Below are 24,821 nucleotides of genomic sequence, written 5' to 3'. Positions count from 1 at the left end.
GTGACAATGACAAGAGAACAAACAAAAAAATATATGATTTACTGTAATGAACATTTTATTCCACAGCACTATAAACCATTAATAAAATAACATTGTGATTGGCTCTTACCTTAGTAAGTCTTTTCATTCATATACTTCAGTGTTTGAACATAGGAAGGGATGCAAAAGAAGTGATCGCCGGTACATTACTTACAGTATATGCCCTCTCAGAGACTTAGTGGTAGTAATGGTTGTTGTTGTTGTGAAAATTAAAATCAGTGCACAGTACAGAACAATCACAACCAGATTCAGAGTATAACAATTGGTGCTTCTCTGCAACAGAAAACAAAACAGTTCCATGCATTAGTTGGTGTGGAAGTCAAATGCAACACACTACTCCCCCCTGGTGGACAGATATATCTTGTGAGAGGTACTGCGCAGCATTAGGGAAATTAACTATGCCAATAACAAAAGTCATCCATTTTTAATATCCGTCTCTACGCTGGAATTATACATTTGGTAGTGCTCCCATAACACTTGTCTGAGCAGAGAAGGGAAAAGGTTTTCAAACAATTTCCTTCAAGAGTGCACATCATTTACTCTCTTTGTGTCAAGCAGCTGTTCTAATAATAAACTGCATGTCTTATCACATATTCCGCACTCATGCTGGGTATGGTTTAGAAAAAAAACCAGGATTCAGTGTTGGAACATTACTTCTATTAAAAGACTTGATAAATGTGGTCTTTACCCTATTTATCTTTTATATTTAGATCAGTTAGTTCTGGTGGATTTCAGGCAACTGCTACTACAGACGGATTGAGTGCAGTTTCAGAACAATACAGACAAACATCGTTTTCACACAAAAAGCTCTCAAATCAATTCAAGGAATACCCATTTCCAGTGCAGATATATAACATGAAGGGGGAAAAAGAGAAATCACTCAATACAATCAGAAAGAATAAATAATTAAAACAGTATAGTACTGGTTCTTCTCATTTCATCACATCTATTACACATTCATTTTGTTCAGAAGCCACCACACATCTCGGCTGTTGAAAATGGTTTTTAGTTCAATGAGCTGCTATGTAGTATAAAAACATTGTCCTGAAATACTACTGGGACCAGCCTTTTGCTCAAGTGCTCACATTCCTGAGAAACAAACAGCTGCTTTCTGTAGTCACATTTGAAGGAGCACGAAGAGTCAGGCCGGCATGTTGTTGCGTTTTGGTGAAAAACGGCATGTACGTTATTTTAACTATTCACTGCGAATATTGACATGTTTTTATGTGGCAGTTGTGTGCAATGGTATTTTATTTAAAAACACTTTAAATCATCAACTATTTGAACACAGACCAACTACAGTATGCGATTGATTTTGAAATCTCCTTCCTCTGATCTCCTGTAATCATGTGTAGAATAAACTTTAACATATGATGACCTAGGTTGCATTTCCTGCGTCATCTCCCCCGGATTTACTGTAACTACAACACCGTCAGCCACGGGGAGTTAGGAAAGGTCACAGAATACAAAATGAAGCTTTCTTATCCACACCGTTTGTGAGTCAGCAGGTAAACACGAGGTATGGTTTGGCACGTCCAGCCTTCATTAGCGAATGAAAATGATTTTCAGCGGGAAGAATAAAAGATGAAGAAGTCGTTATTATTAACTTATTCATCCTTTGGCAGTGGTGAGGCGGCATTCGGCCAAGGCAACACTTCCTAAAAAAGCTAAACGCTCAAGTAAATGAGTCAGCCTAAAGGGATAGTTTGAATTTTTGAAATGCTGTTGCGGGAGGTTTTAATCAGTAGCTCATGTGATCGGCACACCGTGATCACCTCAGCAAATCAGTGTACTGCTGTGGATGGGGGAAGCAGAACAAGTAATATTGTAGCCACCTAAAAGAAAGGCTTCTGTCAGCAAGGTAAAGCATTTAAAATATTCTGAATATAGCATACGCCTAAAGAGATGAAAAAGTGTCTTTTTTTAGAAATCCAATGTCCCCGATTCACAGCGGTACGTTGCTTAGCTTTTGTGCCGGTAATCTGTCTCTCCAAAGTGGTGACGCAATGACTGTCATCTTTTTATGGGTCAGTTCCTCATACAACCCCACTTTAAAGATGACAAACGATCCCTCTGAATCACAGCAGAATATACTGACTGTTAAGTGCAGCACAATTTGGACCGCTCGTAGCTCAAAGAGGCTATTTCACTCCCAACGTATCTTTTTTCTTTTCTTACACTGTACACATTGTTTTGGATATGGCTAGAAATGTGCTCACCGTTGTTTAACAATAACATGCATATTAAGTAAACAAGATAAACAGGATAGTGAGTGATGTACTGGTTTTGGAAGAAGGAGAGAAAGAAAGGAAGGCGCTGCTTTCAAGGTGGATAGAGACAGTAAAATATATCAGGCTCCAGAGAGATCGTGGTGGAAACAGTGAAATTACTGTCAAGAAGGAGTGACGCTCTTGCTGTTGTCACGAGCGAGAGGGGCGGGGCATGTCCAGGCGTGGTAGACCAATAGCAGACTGAGCCCAAACGCCCACGTGCGGACCGGAGACAGTAAGAAGGCCACGGCGCCGTAGGTCTCGAAGAGGAAGTAGCAGGAGTGCGCCTGCCAGGTGAGCAGCAGCAGCATGAGGAGGTGAAACGCCAGAGTCCGCCAGCGGCAGCCCGGCCGCAGGAAGTGGGATCGGAAGGTGTTACCACGGCAACGGTGGTGGAGGCTCCAGCAGAGATAGCAGGTGAGGGGCATGTTGAAGAAAAGCAGCTGGCGGGGGGAGGAAATGAGTCCGGTTAGATGTGATTAGTAGCTTGAAAACCACTGCAGATTGTTCCATAAGAAATACAGCAAGGCAAGGACAGTATATGAACATAGGGCTTCAAGTGGGACAGATGTTGACCATGATAAGTAAAGGTTTATGAAGCCTTTTTCCTCTCAACCACTTTTGCTTGAGAACCCTTAAAAAAGGAAGAAATATTTCCCCCTGAACTCTCATCACAAGAGAATATGACTTGCTCAAAAAGTGAGTTGATTTTAAAGATGGCAGAAGAGTTTTAGGTAGTCAGTGTTTTACTAAAAAAAAGCTAAAACTAGAAAAATAAATACAATATTTCCATTCCTTTCCTTAAATATCTTGTGAGTGGGTAATACATCTTCTGTGGCTTCACCGCTACGGGCAGACACTTGAACATAGGGGTAACCATGTGACCTTTTGATGATTAAAACCATTGATTAAAGTTGCTGGTTGAACTCCATATATCCCCATTTTAATATAGACAAAGCAAATCTGTTAAAGGTTTTGCCTATGTACGGACACTAGGGAGATGTAAAAGCGTTATATAAAATGTAAATTCTTACTTGAACGACTCCAATAACATATGTGAGACTGCCTTCCAGGAAGTGCCCATCGACAAACACCCCGAAGGCGAAGCAGGCACCACTATGGCCATCTATCAGCTCTCCTACGAACCATGGCCCTGAGGGGGGGGAGGCAGAAATAACACACGAGGTATTTATACAGGAACAGATGCAAAATGACAGGAAACCATGCATTTTTAAAGAGCAATGTCTCATAGTCAGTTTGAGTATTAAGTTCAGAGAGATTGTGTATATTTGCTATGAAGCAGCACACGAACAATGAATGGGACAAAGCAGTGGACCCACCTAAGGCTGTACACAGGTTGAATAGCAGCAGAGAGTAGTAGAAGGTGTCCATTGAGCTGACCAGATGGAGAGACATGCATGCTTGAGAGGTCAATCCTGTAGACAAAAAAAAAAAAAAAGAATATAATAATAATAATACATTTTATTTTTAGGCGCCTTTCATGACACCCAAGGACACCGTACGATTTATAAAAAAATAAAATGTATATACAAAGAACTATTGCTGTTATTCAAATAATTACTGAAATGCACAATATGTCATTTCTGCAGCTAGGGTTTCTCAATCAAAACAAAAACAAGAGACGGAGATTGGTGACGTTTTGAATAGCATGTTCCTATTGAAGTAGTTTTTTGTTGACTTTGCAGTCAGCTTCTCCCGATTATTGGGTTTTCCTAGGAAGCCAAATGATTGAAACAGGTCTCATCCTCTTCAAACTAAGATAATTGCTGATAAAAACTGGAAAATACCCTATAAAGCAGTTTCAAGTAAATAATCGTGTTCTTCGGACACTGTTCGGGGGTGCTGTGAGTCGAATTTCGACTAATGTTTGCTCAGCTTTATTCTTTGAATAAACTTTTTTTTTATTCCAATTAAAATACAGTTAAAAAGGATAAACATCTCAGAAGTCTATTAAATAAAACAGGCAATCAAATGAAACAACCCAATACTTTGGTTAAAATGATGGATGTTTCTTGGTTTTAAATGTGTCTGAAACATTTTAGATTAAAGTACGTCTTACAAAATATCAAACATGTCTAGTCATTTTGAGACATTATGTTGCCAATATCTGATTTTAAATCCTGCAGAGTCTGATCGTAGACAACAGGTAACTTCAGTTTTCTGTAATCAAACAAAAATGTGAGGATTTGACTAGTATTCCCTCGTGACAGCTCACCTCTCCCGGAAGGAGCAGGCAGGAACCTGAAGGCCAGCAGCACCCCCACATTCAGCAGGATGACGAATATGAAGGCTGCTCGGGCCAGGATGTAGTGGTCTGTGAGGAGGATGAAGGACTGCATGAACCCAAAGCTAGGAGTCAGGTTGCCCTCCAGAGTAAAGTGCTGCTCCCGCACTGACGACCGGCCCGCCGAGTCCTGACACACACACAAAGATAAGATAAGCATATTGTTCATTCTAGAAGAACAAGCACGTTATAAATCTTAGTGCCAAGACAGCAGATCCATATTGTAATTAAAGCGTCAAATTAAATCAAGTCTCTGGACACTTTAAGATAAATGAAAGCTCCACTGACCTCCACTTTAACTCTGATGGTGTGCACTCCAGTGAGGTAGAGAGATGGATCCCACAGCAGAACATAGAGAGGACCTCCAGCAGAGCGGCCCTCCCCCAGAGGTTCCCCATCCACGCTCACATGCACCGCTGTGATTGTGGCCTCCGAGAAAGCCAAGATCCTATTTGGAACCAAGACAATTAAGGGTTAAATGAAAAAATCCATTGAAATAAGTGCAGTGGTTCGTAAGAAATAGACAAAACGTTTAAAATTGCCTCTTGTCATTTACGTTCTCAGTGTCATTATTGATTTGATTGTTTTTCATATCCTCATGTTTAATTTTTAGGATTTGAGACGTTAAACATGTTGTTAAAGAAACTGTTCATCTAAATTGGAGTACTATTGGATGTGAGAAAATAACTAATAAAGAATAAGTTGAAAGAATTGCCTCTTGTCTCTCAATTTCAACTACCATAGTCCTTTAAAAGAGGAACAAACCCAAATCTTTATAGTGAGGAATGGGGACAACGATAATTGAATAAAGTCCAGGAAATAAATCAGAGCCTGTTGGGGGCAAAAACAAGCACTTATATCGGACAGACATCAACCTGGAAAGATTATACTGCAGCTTGTTCTGCAGCTGCAGCACTCTCACTCCACACTGGCCCAATTTCAACAATAGTTGTTCCCATTACTCAGGTGGTGGTAAAAACATGGCACAAAAGGGTTCGGGGTTAAAAAACACTAAATCTATTCTTTCAGCATCCGGACTAAAACCACCAGACTCACGGACAGTTTTATTCCACAGGCCATAAGACTGTTAAACACCTGAACTAAGTACATCCATAACATTCACCTGTTTGTAACTTACAAATTATGTATCCAGGGTACATGCAGGAATCCTGAAGTCACATGTGAAACCTTTTAAGACCTTTTTCAAGACCCTTTCCAAACATTTTAAGACCTCATCTCCACTTTGAGTTCTAACCGGTTACCTTGGCGACACACTTCACCTCACATTGATTATATACAGTATTGATTGTCTTTCCTTCTTATCTTCCAACCATTTGAACGCAGACTTGCATTTCCCCATAACGATGTTGCTTAGCAACCAGCGTAAACGGACCTGTGCGCGCTATCAAGCAGTGAGCATGCGACGTCCTGTTCAGACGACGTCAGATCCAACGGGATGCCATAAATAAACTCCACAGAATCACTACACACCTACGCAATGATTACATTCAGGCAGACTGTAGAACACAACCTCTCTGGACCATTCATATACTTATTGAAAACAAGCTACAAAATGTAATACCTTGGAAAATGCCCTTTAATACTTTTTAATAGCCTTCATTTTCACTAAATTGATTTATCAACTTTTAATACTTTTTTAAGACCCCGCAGACCCCCTGTGTCACTTGTATACTCTTATGGCACTACTTCTATTGTATTCTATTTTATTGTATTAACTTGCACTGTTTTATTGTGTTGCACTGCCTGGGACCTAAGATGTTCATCTGCATAACTACACTGTAGCTATGTACGAATGACAATAAAAGCCTTGAACCTTGAATCTCCACAGCATGGGTCTATAGGTGTAAGTGGCAGTGCTCAGTAAGTGTGTGTGTGTGTGTGTGTGTGTGTGTGTGTGTGTGTGTGTGTGTGTGTGTGTGTGTGTGTGTGTGTGTGTGTGTGTGTGTGTGTGTGTGTGTGTGTGTGTGTGTGTGTGTGTGTGTGTGTGTGTGTGTGTGTGTACACTTGTGTATTAGGTGAGAAGCCAGGGAGGGTTTATGGCTCAGCAAACAGTGATCACACACAGAACAAACACCTGATGTGCGTTGATCTCCGTATTCGGCCCAGCGGCTCCAGTCCGGGGTGCAGGTACTGAGCGTCCTTGGGGTTTGTGATGAGCACGGCTGGCCACTGCTCAAACTTCAGGTCGGAGAAACTCAGCAGGTCGTTGTCGAAGGCCAGAACCCTGTACCTGGAGACAGGCGTGAGGCGGGTTATTGCAGAGTTCAAGACCTTTTTAATTTACTCAAAGTGCAATTTAATACATACTCACAATATGACAATACAAGGGACTACCAGGGCTGATATGGCCTTGAATTATTTAGACACAATTTGTCAGTATTTCCCACAAGTATAACAATAATTAAAAGGATATATTGCATTCAATGAAATACAAAGTCTAAAATTATAATTAAAATTAAGTAAAGTTTTTTTTTTTTTTTTCTTCACTATATCTGTAAAGCGTCTTTGAGCACCTGTAAAAGCGCTAACAAATTAAATCTATTATTATTATTATTATTGTGTAAGTGTTTGTAACAGCTATTATAGTTTCCTTCTGAAACTCAATAAACATTGATTTAACAACTTTTAGCATAATCCACTGTTGTTTTATTATTTAATAGGCATATGATGACGACCTGCGTTCAAAAATAGGAAATCGTTTGACCAATATGACTACCACAACAGGGAGATGAAAATATTTTAGACTTTTGTCCATTTAATTCAAGACCTTTTAATAATAATAATAGATTACATTTGTATAGCATCTTTCAAGGGACCCAAGGCCGCTTTACATGGTGAACAAACAAACAAGATGGGAAAATAATAACTTGTTGTTTTCTTTCGTACCTGCGGTTGTCCATCCAGTCACCCAGCTCCAGCTCCAGGGTGCCTGTGGGGTGTCGGCTGTGGAGGACGGGCATCAAGCCGCCCAGCGTGTGCAGGTGGCCACACAGATACGCTACTGCAGATCTAAACACAAGGATCCCACATGTAAGAATATAAGTAACATTGTCATAATACGCCAACTACTGCTGTAAATATTTTAAAGGTCCCCTATTATACTGTTTTTCATCAATATATTATAGCTCTCAGATATATACAGAACATGTCTCTGAAGTGTTTGGCTCCAAACACCAAATGGATCATTGCAGCATTACCCATAATCCCCTCTGTTTCAGCCCTGTTTCCAAAGTGCTGATTCTCTGTCTGTTACTTTAGATCAGGGGTGGGGAACCTCCGGCCTCCGAGCCTAACGTGTCATCACGTGGTATATGTCTCGACTGACAGGGGTGCAGTTCTGACGGAGAGCACCAGAACGCCACTCCAGCACTTCAGACATTGCAGTACCGATAAGTCCATACACATGCTGCAGTTTCTGCGTGTCTGTGTCTTTAGTTGAAAGCCCAGTGGCGATCTGCTCATCTGTCATACTGATCAGACAGTCAATAACTGTGTTGTTATCATTAGCATCTGGTTAGCTAGCTATGCTAACCAATATAAGAAGCTTTGTCTACAACCAGTGAGGTAAAGGCACATCTTTATATGATCATTATAGTTATAAAAAAAATAAGAGAATAAGGTAAACAGGTATAAAATACTATATGGCAGTTATTAATAAAGAAGAATACAGTTTGAAAGGGGAGTGATTTGTCAAATATCCATAAAGAAAAAGAACATCTGCTTACAGTTGTGTTTGGGTGTTGAGAGATGTGTCCATAGATCTCCTAATGTTGCTCTCAAAGTGCACCAGATTGATGCTTTTAACTTCAACATCTAAAAAAAAATCTTCCCAGGGGAGCATGCCCCCCGGACCCCCCTAGAGGAGGTTAGGTCCCCCCCCCCCACTTAAATAATGTTCACATGGATAGGAAACTAAATACATTTGCACACATCTTGTGTCCATATCTTTCTGTGTTGGTGGTCATGCCACACCCTGCACGTGCATGCATACGCGAGTCATGGTGAGATATCTGGATTAAGAGGTTGCTTTTTCTTTGCACAGAATGAAATGAATGGACTGTGATTTTAGTTTTTTTAAGCAGAGGTCAATAACTTGTACGGCCCTCTGAGGATATTGTAAAAATTGAAATGGCCCTTGAGAGGAAAAAGGTTCCCCACCCCTGCTTTAGATGAAAATAAGGAGCCCCTCCCCACGGGGGGGGGGGGGTTACCTTGGCTGCTGATTGGCTAATGGTTACACAAGCCAAAAAAATGTTATGACATCATAAAGTGGCCAAAATCTGATCAGCTCATTTTCAGACAGGTTTTTATAGAAATGGATCAAAAAGAGAGAGAATCTTTGTTCCTGAAACTTTCAGAGTCTCTTTACACAGAGGGGACACATGTTGATGTAGAAGAGACATGAAGAAGAGGGGACACATGTTGATGTAGAAGAGACATGAAGAAGAGGGGACACATGTTGATGTAGAAGAGACATGAAGAAGAGGGGACACATGTTGATGTAGAAGAGACATGAAGAAGAGGGGACACATGTTGATGTAGAAGAGACATGAAGAAGAGGGGACACATGTTGATGTAGAAGAGACATGAAGAGGGGACACATGGTGATGTAGAAGAGACATGAAGATGTGGATTTAAAAAAAGCTAAATTAGGGATTCTAAATAAGAAATGTCCCACCACTTTAATTTTATTTTAATGGATTTAATGGAGTGAACCAGTTGCAAGTCAAACACTGCTCACCTTTAGCTTCATAGTTCTAAGCGTGTGTGTTAACTCAAATCTGTCGGCAGACAATGGGACAATGCACTTGTAAGGAATGTAGCCGGTTCGGCACTAATACCTCATCAAGTCTCTGATTCCTGGAGACGGGGAGACGACAGTTGAGGTGGTGTAGTGGCCAAACCAGATCGACTGGTTGCTCTTCAGACTCTCAGCTCTGAACGTGTCCAGCAGGTCCATTTGAGTCTTTCATAGATTGAGAGAAAATACATTAGAATAACTATATATTACTTTACATGTATTATCTGCAGTATAAGTGCTGGATTTGTTCCTTTTATAAGACACATAAGGCACTGTTTATTATCATTTTTAGTAAGTGAATATTGTACATTGTGTCATTTAGTACAACCTTCTAATTTTGAAACATTTTATTTTCCATTTACTTTTTAATGGCCACAGTTCCCTATAGAGGATTATAACCTTAAATCCTTTAAGCCTCCACTAATCCTCTAATGGGTAATAACAGAACGGCTGTTTTAAGTATTCAAAGGTTCTCTGTCTTCTAAAGTTTAGAAAATATTCAGCCAATGTTTATATTCAACAGATTGTGCACTGGAGTTGTACCTGGTTAAGAATACCAAAGAAATTGTACGGCCTCTTCGGGTCCCGGAGTCAGAGTGGCGTCCGCACAGACAAAGGAGTAGTTGCCGAAGGGAGTTTTGTGAACATAGTGGAATGAGCCTATTTTCTGATTAGCAGAGTACTTCCTGGAGAACATTGAAAAAAAAAAGTCTATTAGAGCAACAAGGGCGGTTTGGGATGAGCCAGCAGCTTCCACAGAGTGCCGAGAGATCGATTGATGCATTTTTATATAAATTAATTAATTAGGCTTGCACAGGAGACAGCCTTTGTCTGGCAGAGGATGGCCACAACATTAGGAATATTAAGGAGATACAAGATACATCAGCATTAACAGAAGCAGCCAATGTCACTTAAACATCATTTGTGTCAGAAGAAAGGAGAGTCAGTGTCTCTTTCTGCCGAGTGTGCTTCTATTTCAGTCCTCAGGAAACTCAGACAGCTCGCATTATTGTCAAAAATAGGCATTGAAGTTACTACGCTCTCTGACCGACTTCACATTTAGCTCGCTAATATAGGACATGGAGGAGTAGACTGTAACAGTATATCAATCAGGTGTTTACTGTGTATCATACTGACCGGTAATAATTGTTGACGCTGTCCAATGACATTATATTGAAGGCATCTGTCAGAAGAAATGAAATGATGGTGAGGTTTAACAAAATATAAGCTATAAAAGACAATTTCATACTTTGCTTGCTAAACACCAGCATGTCTCCTGAAGAAAGTCTATGATTCTGATTTCCTCATTTGATATCAAACTGGATAAACATAGAACCCACTAACAGACACAATAACAGGACACGTATCTCCCACTGCGATCAATAAGAGGAGATTTGGCGGTCACAGAAACTCCAGACCCAATAACTCGCTTTCTTTTCTTTCAAAAGCTACAAAGTTAAGATATCTTCTTTCCGATCTAATAGCTTGCGATCCAATAAAAGAGGGGAAAGAGGCAGTGAAGAGGAGGGGTAGCATGAGCACCGCAGTTAATGGATTCTTCAGAAAATCTTAAATTGTACTCTGGGATGTTTCCATGGCAACAGTGAGTTTGCAGAGAACATTAAAAGACAACAAAGTGCTGCGGTTAATCACCATGATTTCCTCGGATGTCTATCCACCTCGTGCGCTCCATCACACGAGACCTCTTCAGGATGTTGTGGTAGGCCTGCCACTCCACCTCGTGCTGGAGCGAACCCACCTTACTCTCCGTTTTAGCATCTGTCAAATCCCCTGTGAGAGCGAAGAAGATACATGAGAGAAACAACATGGCTGCTGCTTCATTAAAACACTTTCCAAGCTACTTTGATTGAAGTTGGAAGGGTACTCTCTGTTTCAATGTGTATGAGATTATTCAAAATGAATACAAATCAGCTGGAAAGGGAAGGTGCCATACCAAATATGTGTACTGTGAATACATCTTTATTGTTGGTTTGAAATCAGAGGAGGAAAGCTTTATCAAGGAGAAAAATGGATGAGTGTCAAGGAGAAGTGTCCAATAGAGGAGTTGAATTTTCTGATGTACCAAACTAGAAATAATAAATGTCTTTATTTAAAGAGTCTGAACCGTGTGTTTAAGTAGTGTTTCCAGTTAGATCTGGTTAGGTCAGAGCTATAGAATATGAATTCATCCATCTTTGATCACTACATCTTAGCCCTTTGTAACCTCAGGTGTTCATAAACTAAAGTTCAATAACACTAGAATTAAAATACTGAAATGTGAAACTATCGGTTGTCTCATAATTATTGGCGGAGAAGAGAAGTACAAATATTCATCCCCTTTTTCTTCTTAATTGTACTGTCACAGTGCCACAGTGACGCGTCCTAAAACCCGGAAGTAAGTTAGCATGTTACCACTTACGGTTCCTTCGACGAGAGGAATGCAATTTCTCCGTAGGGTTTTGGAAAATAGCTGGAAAGGTCTGTGGTTGAGACACATTGAAGAGACGGATCACGTTTTGTTCTACGACATGAAATACATCAGCAGTGACCCCACTGGTGATTTTAGAAGAGCTTACATGTGTTGTTAAGAAGTGGCTGAATAGTACCTGCCTCCTGCAAACTGTTAAAACAAACGCTTCAACTTGAACACTTTTTAATCTGTATTTTTGAATATGGATCTTAAGTTGTGCATGATGTTGAAGTAGCGACCCTGCTGTAGTTGGTTTATAGCATAACGTTAGCATTTTGCTCCTGGCGACTAGATTTATGATTCGAAAATGATAAAAGTAGGGTAGACGGGTGGCGCAGTGGTCTGTGCATCAGATCAAGGGGAAGTGCTGCGGAACTCCACTTCGAAACCCGCTCCTGCCGCCACTGCGTCAGGCCGTTGTGTCCTTGGGCAAGACACTTCACCCGGATTTGCTCCTGTGGGTAATGTCCACAGTACATGTATAATACCAATGTGTACTTGTAAAAGCGCCTCGATGGACGGTGTGGCGCAGTGCGCTGTGCAATGATCATCAGATCAAGGGGTGAAACCCGCCGCTGCTGCGTCTGTAAAGCCGGTGTGTCCTTGGGCAAGACACTTTACCTGAACTTGCTCCTGTGGGTATTGTCCACAGTATCTGACCATTGCATGTATGATATATGTGTAATGTGTGTATATGTAAAAGTGCTTTGAGTCATTGAAAAAGCGCTATAATAAATGTAATGAATTATTATTATTATTTAGACATGTGGACGTTATCCGGCTGAACAAAACGTGATTCGTCTCTTAAAATGTGTTTCAACCACAGACCTTATTTCCAGCTATTTTCCAAAATCTTATGGAGAAATGGCTTTGCTTTTTTGTCGAAGGAACCGGAAGGAGTTTACTTTCGTTTTAGGACGAGTCACTGTGGCACTCTATAGTCTCAAACTAGCATCGTTTAAAATGGAGTGATTACTGTACCTGTTGCGAGCACTAGATCAGGCTTGATCACTTCAATTGTTTCAGTGCAGAACTTTTCAAAGTCCGGAATGCGTCTTGGGTCGTGAAATCTGCTTATGTGAATGTCGGAAACCTTGAACCAGACAAAAAACACGACAATATAATGAGAATCTGTATGTTATTTGATATTAAGCTGAAACTGAACCTTTTGCTTTGTGACTGACAAAACAAGACATTAAAAGACAACACCTTGGACTTAACTAACAGGGATGGACATTCTTAAAAAGTCTATTTCATTTTCCGAAATGTTAAAGAAAAAATAAGGATTGATCAATTAAATTAAAAAAATACGCTGCAGATTTACCAATTATATAAATATGTAGTTGTTGTAGCCCTTCTACTAATTGACAGACAAATTCACAAATGGGCCACTTTACATAATGAACACATTGAAAATGTACCAATGGGCAATGTGACACTATTGTTCTTTTAGTTATTAAAGATATTGAATGTAGGACTGTTACTTGGCTATTTTTGTACCCCTGTATGATTGCTATTTTTAACTCAAGTAAAACACAAAAGGTGACATTTGACTACAACTTACTGTGTTGCTGAAGCACATTTTTAACCTGACAAAGACACACTTCTGTGGTCACTGACCTCTTTCTGTCAATCATTCAGAGAGGGTTCAGAGTGTGACCTACCACAGCTAGCTTCCTATGACAACACAGCTGAGCCAAAGGAAGCCAGGTGTTAAACAAGTAAGACTATAATATTAAAAAAAAGAGATATGGTTGAATTGTAAGGGGATTTAACTGCATTTATGGTAAATGACCAACAGAGGTTGAAGAAGTTCTCAGATCATGTACTTCACTAAAAGAAGAAGTACCAGTTACAAGTTAATGTCCTGTATTCAAAATGTTACTCAAGTAAAAGTATGCAGATTGGCCCAGTTCAAAAATAATACACATCATAGGTTTGGAAATTATTGAAGCATTAAGGGGTTTATCAAAGCACATAAAAGGTGCTACTTTGAATGATTTTGTGTACTGCAAGATAGCTTTGGAAATGTACTCTTGGTTTAACTATGGTCTTATTTAAGGGTTGATTATATTTCATACCATCAATCCAAATCTAAACTCTATTGGAGTAGAAGTACAAAGTAGCAAGTCAAGTACAAGTCTCTGAACATTGTTAAGTAAAGTACTTATACACGTACTTAGTTACTTTACATCACGGAACAGATATATGGCTGAATTGGGAGGCTTTAATTCATTGTATGGTAAATGACCAAAGACTAAATAAAGCTCGTTAGCGAGACACAGAATAAATCCCACCTGTATAAACCAGAAAATATTGCTCAACTCGCCGTCGGGAAATGGTGGAGAGCTCCCGGTATGTTCCTCTCCATCCCCGGCAGTCAGGTGCTGGATGCTCCGCTTCGGGTGCCATGCCGTGTCGTAGCTGTCCAGCATCCAGGAGGTGATGCACGCCATGGCCAGCCCGAGAACCACCAGCGCGGCGAACAGCTTCAGCATCCTCCTGGAGAGAGGCCGTCTGTCCCGGGCAGAAAAACAGCTAGCTACTGGTGGGAAACAGCTACACGAATCACCAGGCTAACATTAACTACGGATACTGTGAGGCATTTAGCTACATAGCTACGATGTCAGACCGTCTCTGTCGCTGCCATCGCGGCCCCGGGAGATGCATGGAGGTGCGGGGGGGTTCATCCACGGCTCTCCACTCAGCTGGAGGAGGAGGAGGAGGAGGTAGCGGGTTAGCTGACTGCTAGCTGCCTACCAGCTGCCGACAGACAGACCCGTGGATGTGAAAACGTCACCAACTGAATGTTGGCAGGAAGAGCACTCACTCTGAGAGAAAAATGAGGAAACAGAGCACCCACTCTGACAACGTTTTCCGGGAACCGTAACCAACCGGTTTTTTCTTCTTTGGTGTTTATTAACAGTTGGCAAATCAGTCGGAAAGTGCCATAACACCAACTGGTGTTGAGCGTACAACAAAACCATAGACTATAATTCAGAGGTGTCCAAACTTTTTTCACCGACGGCCACATACAGAAAAATATACGAAGAGCTGGGCCACTCATAAATTCAGTTATAAATTAGCAAAATCAATCAAATGTAGGTAAATTATGCATGTGAGTGTTGGCAGCTCGTCCATTAAAACAGAAGCCTCAGATTGATTGATTGATTGATTGATTGATTGATTGATTGATTGATTGATTGATTGATTGATTGTAATAAGGAGAAATAGGAAGGGTGTATTTCAAGCTTGTTATGTAAATAAGTCATTGGGCTTTTTTTCTTATCAACTAAGATATGTTAGAAAATGTTTCCAACTTTAATTGACTGAATTTATTGGAAAAGTGGTCTTATTAACACATGAATACTACTGGGTAATATATATTTACATTTATAGTTAAGAAGTCCAATATAAGACAATCACAAGTTTCATTTGTGGGCCATATTCCATTGTAGGCCTACTTTTTTAATTCGCTGAGGGCCGATTCAAAATCTAGTTTGGACACCCCTGCTATAAATACAATAAAACACTATGCAGGAATACAAACTCTACATTTCATCAACTATACTTTTAAAAACTGAATAATGTCCCACTATTTGCTGCCTTTGTTTCCCCAGGAGCAGTGGTGGGAGAAGTGTTCAGGTCTTGTACTTAAGTAAAAGTAGAAAGTGTAGGAATACTCTGATACAAAAGTCCTGCATTGCAAATGTTACTCAAGTAAAAGTTCAAAAGTATTGGCATCTAAATATACTTAAAGTAAGTACTTATTATGCAGTGTAGTGGAGTAGAAGTATACAGTAAGTAACATAACATGGAAATACTCAAGTAAAGTACCTCAAAATACTACATAAGTACAGTACAGTATATGTACTTAGTTGAAGGTCGATAACAACTAAATGTGTTTATTTTAAAAACGAAATAATGTCACAATATGTGCGGCCTGCCTTGGAGACCTCACAATGAAAGGTCATGCAGGCTTTCCCTATTGACTATGATTTCTTTTGAGAGGTGATAGTCTCTGGAGCAGTATGTGTTTGGTGCATTTCCCAGTATAATTTCATATAATGAGTGCTTGAGATCTGTATGACCTATCCTCATGTGAGTAATAATGTTTTCCTCCCCCTTGTTTCTTCCCGCAATTGCAATTTCGCGGAGTTATGGGAATGATAATATAATCCAAGCTTTGGGAGGGGTTCAAAACAATTTCCTGTAATGTCAATATATTGATGCTAATGGGAAAGTGGTGAGATTGGTTGTTACTAGTTTGTAAACTTTGCAAAACAAAGCTGAACCAGGTTTGAAAACCTATACAAATGGTGTTAAATGACGTCTGCTGTAAGTGCAAAAACATCAATAAGGAAAGGAATTATTTTTAATTGTATTGGAAAATAAAATAAACTGGATGAAATGTTGTCAGAGCTTTGTCAGATACATATATGAGTTAATGTCGCCTTCTAGTGGTGGTTTTTAGTTTTTTTAACCTTTATAAATTAACAGATAATTAAGACATTTTTTATTAAAACACAGATTTATTTTTCTGTTTAATTTGATGTCAATACTGAGTAGCTCCAACAACTATTATAAGGTTGCTCTTATGAGACAGACAAGATATTTAGAAATATATACAAGCATTTCTAGAAGTACAGACAGATTCACATTTTCCAATTATGAAAGCTAAAAACAATGATTATCCAATCATAAATGTTAAATGTTTAAATGTAGGCTAGTCATCTTCTTTATTGAGGTGGATATTTTAGGATTATTTATTTGATTGAGTTCATTTTTTTTGTCAAAAATTAGACCTTTAAAGAAAACTATAACAATCGAAAATGTTAGTCATAGATGTATATTAATAATTACTGGACAAGATGGTCAACCTGCAAACAAAAATGTGATTTTTTTTTATTAAAGCGCGCTCCCGTGACACAGTGAGCGCGCTTTTAAAGACCCCGTGTCGCGCGCTCGATCTTGTTGCGAGGGGCAATGGAATCGGGGCCGCGCACGCAGGAAGGCTGATGACCATCACACTCTCGTCACGTCACGGATCCGCAAGCGACCGATAGAGATGCTGAGGTGACAGCAGGCAGAAGGAGAACAGGGACGACCAACACTCCGACATATTCCACCCTGTAAACCTGCTTATTATTCTCTAACATTTTCTACAAACGCGACCACCGCCGCCATCTCTTCTTCATGGACTGCTCCCTCGCGATGGTATTCCGTTCAATGTCGTCCCCTCCGCCTCCAAAAGCAGAGGATTTGTTGTAACCACACCCGGCTGGATTGGATCAAGGATTGGCAGCAAAGACCCGAGGTAAGGATTCAGAAATCAGGAGGCCGTGCTTGTATATATGCTCTGGCCCTTTCTCGCTTTCGCCCCATTGTCCTAAACACCTCAATTCGTTGTCGCGTGCAACGGCATGTTTGTTATCCTGCATGTTGTCAGCAGCTCACAGTATATAATATAACCTCCTCCTACACAGCCAGGCGGGATGAGGGTGCGTGTGGCGGCCAATGTGCGTGGACGCGCCTGAGTAAATCTGCTGTGGCAACCAACTCGCTATGCAACAGTCAGTCCACCGCAGGGAGGGCACATTGTGGTTATATTTTTGGAAGACTATACCATGATACATATATATGGAGACATTGCTGCAGATTTCTACCTGTCACATCCCATTGCAACCAACTAACCAGAGGTTTGTCTTTTCTTTTTTGTTGTTGCACTAATGGCTCTTAAAATTAATACATTTGAGGCACTCTCCATTTAAAGTAATTACCAGTGGTGTAAAGTACCTAAGTACATGTAATCAAGTATTGTACTTAAGTGCAATTTTGAGGGACTACTGTACTTGAGTATTATTGTTTTTGCTACATCGTACTTTTAGAAAAAACAATAACAATTATTTATTACCTTTTTAGTTCTTTTGGCACAATTGGAATAATAATGTGAAATATAAACAACAATTAAATAAGACTTAGTTACACCTGGAGTACAATTCACAAGCTACCCTGCAGCATACAAAGTAATTACAACTAGCTGCACCTTTACCATCTGTGATAAACACATCCATAATTATAATCAAGACATATATTATATATTATTCTGAAATGACCATTTGCATAATGCGTACTATTAGTTTTGGTACTTTAAGTTTATTGAAATGCCAATACTTTTGTGCTTTTACTTGCGTAACATATGCATAGCAGGACTTTACTTGTGACAGGGTATTCCTAGATCAGAGAACTTCTCCCACTTATGCAGATAGGTGGTTTAATTTGTGGAAGACTAGCATGATAACTATATTGGGACATTGCTGCAGATTTCTACCTGTCACATTCCATTGAAACCAACTTGCCAGAGGTTTTTCTGTTGTTGCACAAATGGCTCTTAACATAAATGCATTTTAGGCACTCTCCATTGAAAGTAATCACCCAAACTGCTCTTAAGGTGAGTGCATCCTTGATAGTTAAGGCTTCAGTGGCGCCATATAAAACACACACTTATCCTTTCACAGTTTTCTTCAGACTAGATCAGTGTTATCCCATGCTGTGGCCGAGTGTGGAGCCCCCCCCCCCCCCCATGCTGGCTCCTCTCCAGGGCTCAGACCAGACACTTATTTCAGCCAGCAGCAGCAAGACAAGTGTCCCAGACCTGCTCCTGAGTCAGGCCACACACAGATTAGACAGCCAATTGAGCAGAGTTATACTCACTTCAGCCATGTGTTGTGTTGCACATGCAGTCATAGTGTGCTTCCGGGATCAGAGCTCACTCAACAAAAAATGAAGTCGATTAACAGTAACGCAATCGCCACTATTTTTACTATTATTTAAGTTATTTTTCATATTTGGGTTTGGACTGACAAAGAGAAGACATCAGTTTTGAATTTGTAAAACTGGAATGGACATTCCTCACTTTTTTTGACATTTTGTAGACCAGACCTTTAACAAATGAATCCTAAATCAAAACGACAGTAAGTTGCAACTGTCGTCTTTAGCTTTTTGTCAATATTTACTGATAAAACATCTGAGTTTTAAGCAGGAGGAATCCTCTGTGGGTGGCAGCACATTTTACGATGCTTTATGAAGCCGTAAAAACGTGCCGCTTCCAGCAGACCCAAAGGGCAGCGGCAACGACAAGCTGCAGTCAGCAAATGAGAAAAGGACTGCACCATCGTCGGCATGGTGATGCAGGAGGTCAGGAAGCGTGTTTCACGATTAGAAGACGAGAGCAGCGGGTCGTCATTCATTGGTTTTGATCTCAGTCTTTTTGTATTCATTCATGGAGGTTTGATATCAAGTAGGAGGCGGAGGAGGAAGAGCAGAGCCTTGCCCTCTCTGTGAGGTGTGAGATTACTCCCAGCGTGAGGTGGCCAGTTTTGTGCGTGTGTGTGTGGTGTGTGTGTGTGTTGGTGCAAAGTGTGAACAAGCTTGAGCTAGAGACATGTGGGCTGTAGCTTGTCATATGTAGTCAAAAAAGACGACTGGTAGGTAGTATTCTTTCGTCTTTCCGGTCTCTCGGGGATAAAAGGGGCACAAGATGGGCTCAGAGTTATTCAGCCTTTTGACCTTAAGCATATGCAATGGTGTAAAGGTCAGGTAGCAAAGTCCTACAAAAGCATCCCTCTTTTCTTGTATGTTTTCTACTTCTCGGTCCAATGTTTTGTTCACAATCCCGTAGATGCTGAATGTCAGCCATTTCTCGCATTGCTCATCCAACCATCCTGTTCCTACAGAATCAGAAATGACTCATGCACGATAGCTCAGATGTAACGGAACACGTTTTCTTCCTATAAAAGAAGGACCACACGAGTGACCTTGAAGTTGTGACATTAGCCTCACAGCAGAGGTTATTTAATCAGGGTTTACAGAGAGTCCCTCTCGTCCCTCTGGTTAACAGGGATTCTCCCGCGTGTTTTCTTTTGTGGTTTTGACGGCTTGCTCTGTGTTTTTTTGCGTTGCCACAGATTCACATAACATCCAGAATTACACAGATGTGTTTACAAGGCGGCTCCTACTCTGTTCTCTTGTTTCTCTGTGCAGATTTAGTGCGTGACATTGACATAAATTGGTGCATGAAAGAGATTTATTTACTTGTATGTGGATCTTTGAACATATCTAAATGAATGTATTTATATCGCTGTATTTGTGTATAGATACCTGGCTGTACGCACATGTATTAAAGTACCTCAGGGAATGATGGGAACAGTAAGAACTCCACTTTTGTAAACTGTTTAAACCATAAAAAAAGCCCTTTCATTAAAAAAAGAAAGAAACCTCAATATAAATTGTGTTCACAGTAATTCAAATAAATCCAAACATTATGACATGCATACTAAAAGAATACAGTTCAAAGGCCATTAGAGTGATAGCATGTCTTAAAAAGAGATTTATGTTACATCTAATCTTGTCATCTCCGTATTAAAGTGTAACCTTACTCCTGACTTTCAGCCCTGGGTCATATTTCATGCATGTTGTTCCGCTGTTACGTAGTCTAACCACGCTTTGCCCTCTTCCATCAACCCAACCTCACCCTGGTGCATGATGGGATTGATTGCCTCCTTGATGTCGGCATCATGCCTCGTAACCAAATAGTGTTTTGAAGGCTGGTTGCATAACGGTAGACGCCGGCGCGCTGTGTGCAGAATGATGGAGCATTGAAGCCCGTCTGAAGGAAGTCATCAGCGTATTCTCTTCTGAGGATGCTTATCGAAGACATGGATGTAACAATAGTGATAATAAAGGAGTGTGTTCCCAACTTTTCGCAGGACAAACTTCTTTTGATCCTTGTTTTACAGACGGCCATGTAAAAAGAAGCCTGGGCAACATGCCAGTAGAGTTATTGGAGCCACTTTCCAACAAGTCACCCTTGATAAAGATGGCCTTTGAGAAACAATTTAATTATATTTTATAAATCTGATAAACGCCATAACCTTTGGGTTGCCAGTTGGCAAAGAAATTCTCTGGGTTGCTTTTTTTTTGCTAGAAAATGCTGCAGATCTGTGATGTGTTTTATTAACAACTTGATCAGCTTGTAAAACGTCAGACTTGATGGAACATGGAGAGTTAACACCCTCAAGTATTTTTAATTTGTATGAAATATATCAAAGAGAAATAATAAGAAGAGGGATTCCCAATGTGGCAACCCAATTGAGCTACTGTGAGTTATTAACCACTAATAAAGTCAGTAGTCAGCACTCCCTGTAAAGTAAAACTGTTACAAATGTTATCCAAATCAAATTAGTGAAACATTATTCAGTTCAATAACTGAAAAAGCTTGTACCACAATTTCATACAGTTGAGTTATAACTAAACTGTATGAAATTGAAGTTTTTTCACAACAACCAGAACTAATGAAAATCAGGCGGACTCATTATATCTGACATCTCCTTATGAGACGTGCTCCATGGCTGTCGTACCCAGAAGATAAATTGCTTGGAAAAATGAAACTCAGATGAAGCCTTTTGTAATTTAAGACACAGGAAATGTGTCTGCGAGTGTGTTCAGAAGGCCAGCTGCTGGCAGCAGGTGTGGCAGCTGCTGCCATGGTCGAGTATCGGAAAGCTGCAGACATTAAGCCGGGGTTTAACTTTGCTCTCTCCGATGTGGACATTCTCCAACTTCACATGTAGTTCAAACAGTCCAACAAAAAGGCCTATTGGACAGGACTGCAGACAGACGTTTGCATGTATGTGCATCCAAATCGTTATGTATGTTATCGACTGTGTATTCTAAGCATTGTTGGAGTGTATTATCATGTTGGCCTTCTCACTGCTCGAGTTGCCGCTCCTTGAAAATGCTGCAGGGGGGGGGGGGCTACCAGCCGAACACCTGTCATGGTCACAAGCATGACATTTTTTTAACGTTTTGAATCGGAACGTATCTTCAAAGCAGTTTTTGGCTGACTCTTGCACTGTCTAATATTGGATGTTTCAATCATATCCTGAGCCGCTGTAACTGAAAAAGCCATTTATTTTTGGGCTTCTTTGTGATCTGGGACAGGTGTGTGACGACCCGAAGCATTTTTATGGATGAAATATCAATCAAAAGTTCTCCTCACTTTGAATTAACCTGTATAATAAGTAAGGCTGCGTCGTCCCATGGGGAGGAGTATAGGGCTCCAGTTCGAACAGTACACACATGGAGACAGACGTGCTAAATGTCAGGCCCGCAAAAGCGACCAATAAAAACGTTCGCAACTTGACAGATTGGTCACACTCTGGAGCTGTTTATGCATATTCAACTCTAATAAATCTCCCGTTGAAGCACCCAAGAGCATTATCTCCAAGCAGTGCAGATTAATATAAGATGAGATCGACTTTATCATCCCCATAGTGAAATTCAGGTGTCATGGCAGCAACATTTATAAGAGTCAAGCACAGGAGAGCATAGGATAGGACTTCATACAAGAAAATAATTGTAAATTGAAGGAAGGTTAGACATAACATATCACAACATGTAAGTAACCGTGTAAATACAGGAAACTCGCATAAATCCAGAAATAGATAATGTCAAGTATGATTTCAAAGTTGGTACATTATGGTTCAAGTCATGAGTACATACAGTAAAGGTTGTTAGATTAGCCTAAAAAATAATAATTCTATTGATTTCCTTCAGAGTTGTTTCCTCAGTTTTCTAACGTGTGTCTCTCTTTGGCTTCCTCAGGGCTCTCCATCAAGGCACTAATGCTCGTGTCAGTGTGAGGCCGCTGGTCGAGGGGGGGGGAAGCAGTGAGGACAGCGTCCCAGGTCCACAGACGGGATGAGCGGGGGAACGGAGGCAAGCTGACATCCTGACCGTGCTCTCCCTGGTTAAGGAACGATGGAAAAGTGGTAAGTGACGTGTTTATTCCCGCGACAATAGAGTGTTTGTCCTGCCCCCGTCACTGCTTGGCTCACACTCTGTCAACACACAACAACTCTTTGTTCCTCACACAATGATGTCCCCTGCTTCCTCTAAAGTGTCTCACCTGTGGGTCGGACTCTTTGGGGTTGAGTCTGTGTGTGCACTTAGGGCTGCCTGCCTGCTGCAGTACGGGATCCAAAAATAGCCTTTATATCTATTTGTGGTGGTGCAGTGAGCTCTAGGCAGCAGTACCCCCCCGGAGGGCCCCGGCCCCTCACTTCTCTGCCCGCCTGGGTGCCATGTGAGGCTGCTCGTCCTCACTGGCAGCCTGGCACCACTTCCTGTCTGCTAATGAACAGAGTTACATAAGAATGCTGCAGCTAAACACTAGACTGTGTGTGTGTGTGTGTGGTGTGTGTGTGTGTGTGTGTGTGTGTGTGTGTGTGTGTGTGTGTGTGTGTGTGTGTGTGTTGTGTGTGTGTGTGTGGTGGTGTGTGTGTGTGTGTGTGTGTGTGTGTGTGTGTGTGTGTGTGTGTGTGTGTGTGTGTGTGTGTGTGTGTTTGGGTGAAGTGTCTCGCCCAGGGACATAACGACATGCTGACTGCAGTGGGACTCGAACTTGCTATCCCCTGATTCGAAGTCCATATTTTCTGATCATTTATTTATTTGATAATTCATCTTTTGTGTCAGGATTTTAATTTATATTTATTTCCTGTTTTGTCATACTAAACTGAATATATAGGGGGACTAACACACAATGCAAATATGTCTCTTTAGGAAATTGTGATTTTTTTCACGTTTATCTGGCCTTTTATAGATATTATTTATATATATTATATTAAACTATGCATTTATTTTGTGTAAAGTTTAAACAATTGTCAAATTAGTTTTTAATAAATGATCATTTCTTGCAGCCCTGTTATTATCTAATATAGTAGAGACAAGTTTAAAGCATTTTCATGACGAGCAATCTCCACTGTGAAGTACAGACCTCAGGGAGGATGTTCTGTAACTGACTTTGACCTTCTAACTTTCCTAAGATAGGGAACATTATGTTTACACTTTTATAAAAGTACACCGTGCTGTCCAGTTACGCAGACTGTGTGGTATTTCCTCTGATGTCAAGTCTTATCATCTCCCTCTAGGCGAAGAAGATCGGGGGAGGCGGGTTCGGGGAGATCTACGAGGCGGTGGACCTCCTGACGCGGGTCAGCGTGGCGCTGAAGGTGGAGTCGGCCCAGCAGCCCAAACAGGTGCTCAAGATGGAGGTCGCCGTGCTGAAGAAGCTCCAGGGTGAGTCGAAATGGATTCACTGGATTTGGTTACATTTCTGAATCGATTGATCCTCCCTGGCCCGACGACCTACGGAAGACGGGACACTGAGTAGTGGCAGAAGAACAAAGGCTTAAAAGAAGAGAAACATTTTCGCTCAATTAATTGTCCGATATTGATGCGACACATAAGCGGGGAGAAATGAGTAGAAGGCAGACTACTCCAGGAAGTGTCATGCTTGTGAAATGCAAGGGTTAGCCTGTAATCTCTTCCCCTGAGATATCCAGATATCATCTGACTCATCTAAAATTACAGTTTGACCCAGGGCCCAGCTCACTTTGATTTAGTCTCTGCGCTGCATAACACACCGTCATCTAACAGATCATTCCTTCTCTCGGTTTAAGAGTCAGGAGGTTCATGTAAAAGTTCAAGATGCCAGTGATAGAGGAGGTTAATGTTCGTGCTCCCGGACACTCCCATCGTCTCACAGCAGAGACACATGATCAACCAAAGAGAGCTTCTTCGGGGGGGGGGGGTGCATAGTTTTACGCCTCTATCTGTTTTTAACTGTGTCTCTCCCCCCTCCCCTCTTCCTTCCTGCCTTTTGACCAATGTGCCCTTTTCGTTTCTCTCTCTCCTCCGAGAGGAAATCAATGGGCTGGGATCATGTTTGCTGTCTAATGGCTGCGGCCTCAGGCATCATGTGTTGGGTGCTTCCTTGGGGAACCGACATGTAACTTGAGACAGGCTTGACTCCAACTCCCCCCTTCATAGAAACATTGCTGACCCACCCAAATG

The 24,821-nt window shown here is 40.9% G+C and overlaps 1 protein-coding gene across 1 annotated transcript; it reads right to left on the bottom strand.

The window, feature by feature from the left end:
- Positions 1 to 32: 32 nt before the first annotated feature.
- Positions 33 to 14,778, bottom strand: tmem62 (transmembrane protein 62). The gene is given in 14 exon segments (XM_034111328.2): positions 33 to 2,752; positions 3,344 to 3,462; positions 3,650 to 3,745; positions 4,546 to 4,744; positions 4,903 to 5,062; positions 6,710 to 6,865; positions 7,522 to 7,644; positions 9,477 to 9,601; positions 9,980 to 10,018; positions 10,020 to 10,122; positions 10,574 to 10,619; positions 11,090 to 11,227; positions 12,888 to 12,999; positions 14,204 to 14,778. Coding segments are annotated over 14 exon segments (1,938 nt in total). The 5' UTR covers positions 14,405 to 14,778; the 3' UTR covers positions 33 to 2,431.
- Between the last annotated feature and the right edge of the window lie 10,043 nt (positions 14,779 to 24,821).

The sequence above is a fragment of the Pseudochaenichthys georgianus genome, chromosome 22 (genome assembly GCF_902827115.2).
Source record: "Pseudochaenichthys georgianus chromosome 22, fPseGeo1.2, whole genome shotgun sequence".
NCBI classification, from domain to species: Eukaryota; Metazoa; Chordata; class Actinopteri; order Perciformes; family Channichthyidae; genus Pseudochaenichthys; species Pseudochaenichthys georgianus.
The sequence above is the reverse complement of the archived record's forward strand: the minus strand, read 5'-3'. Positions and strand labels throughout refer to the sequence as shown.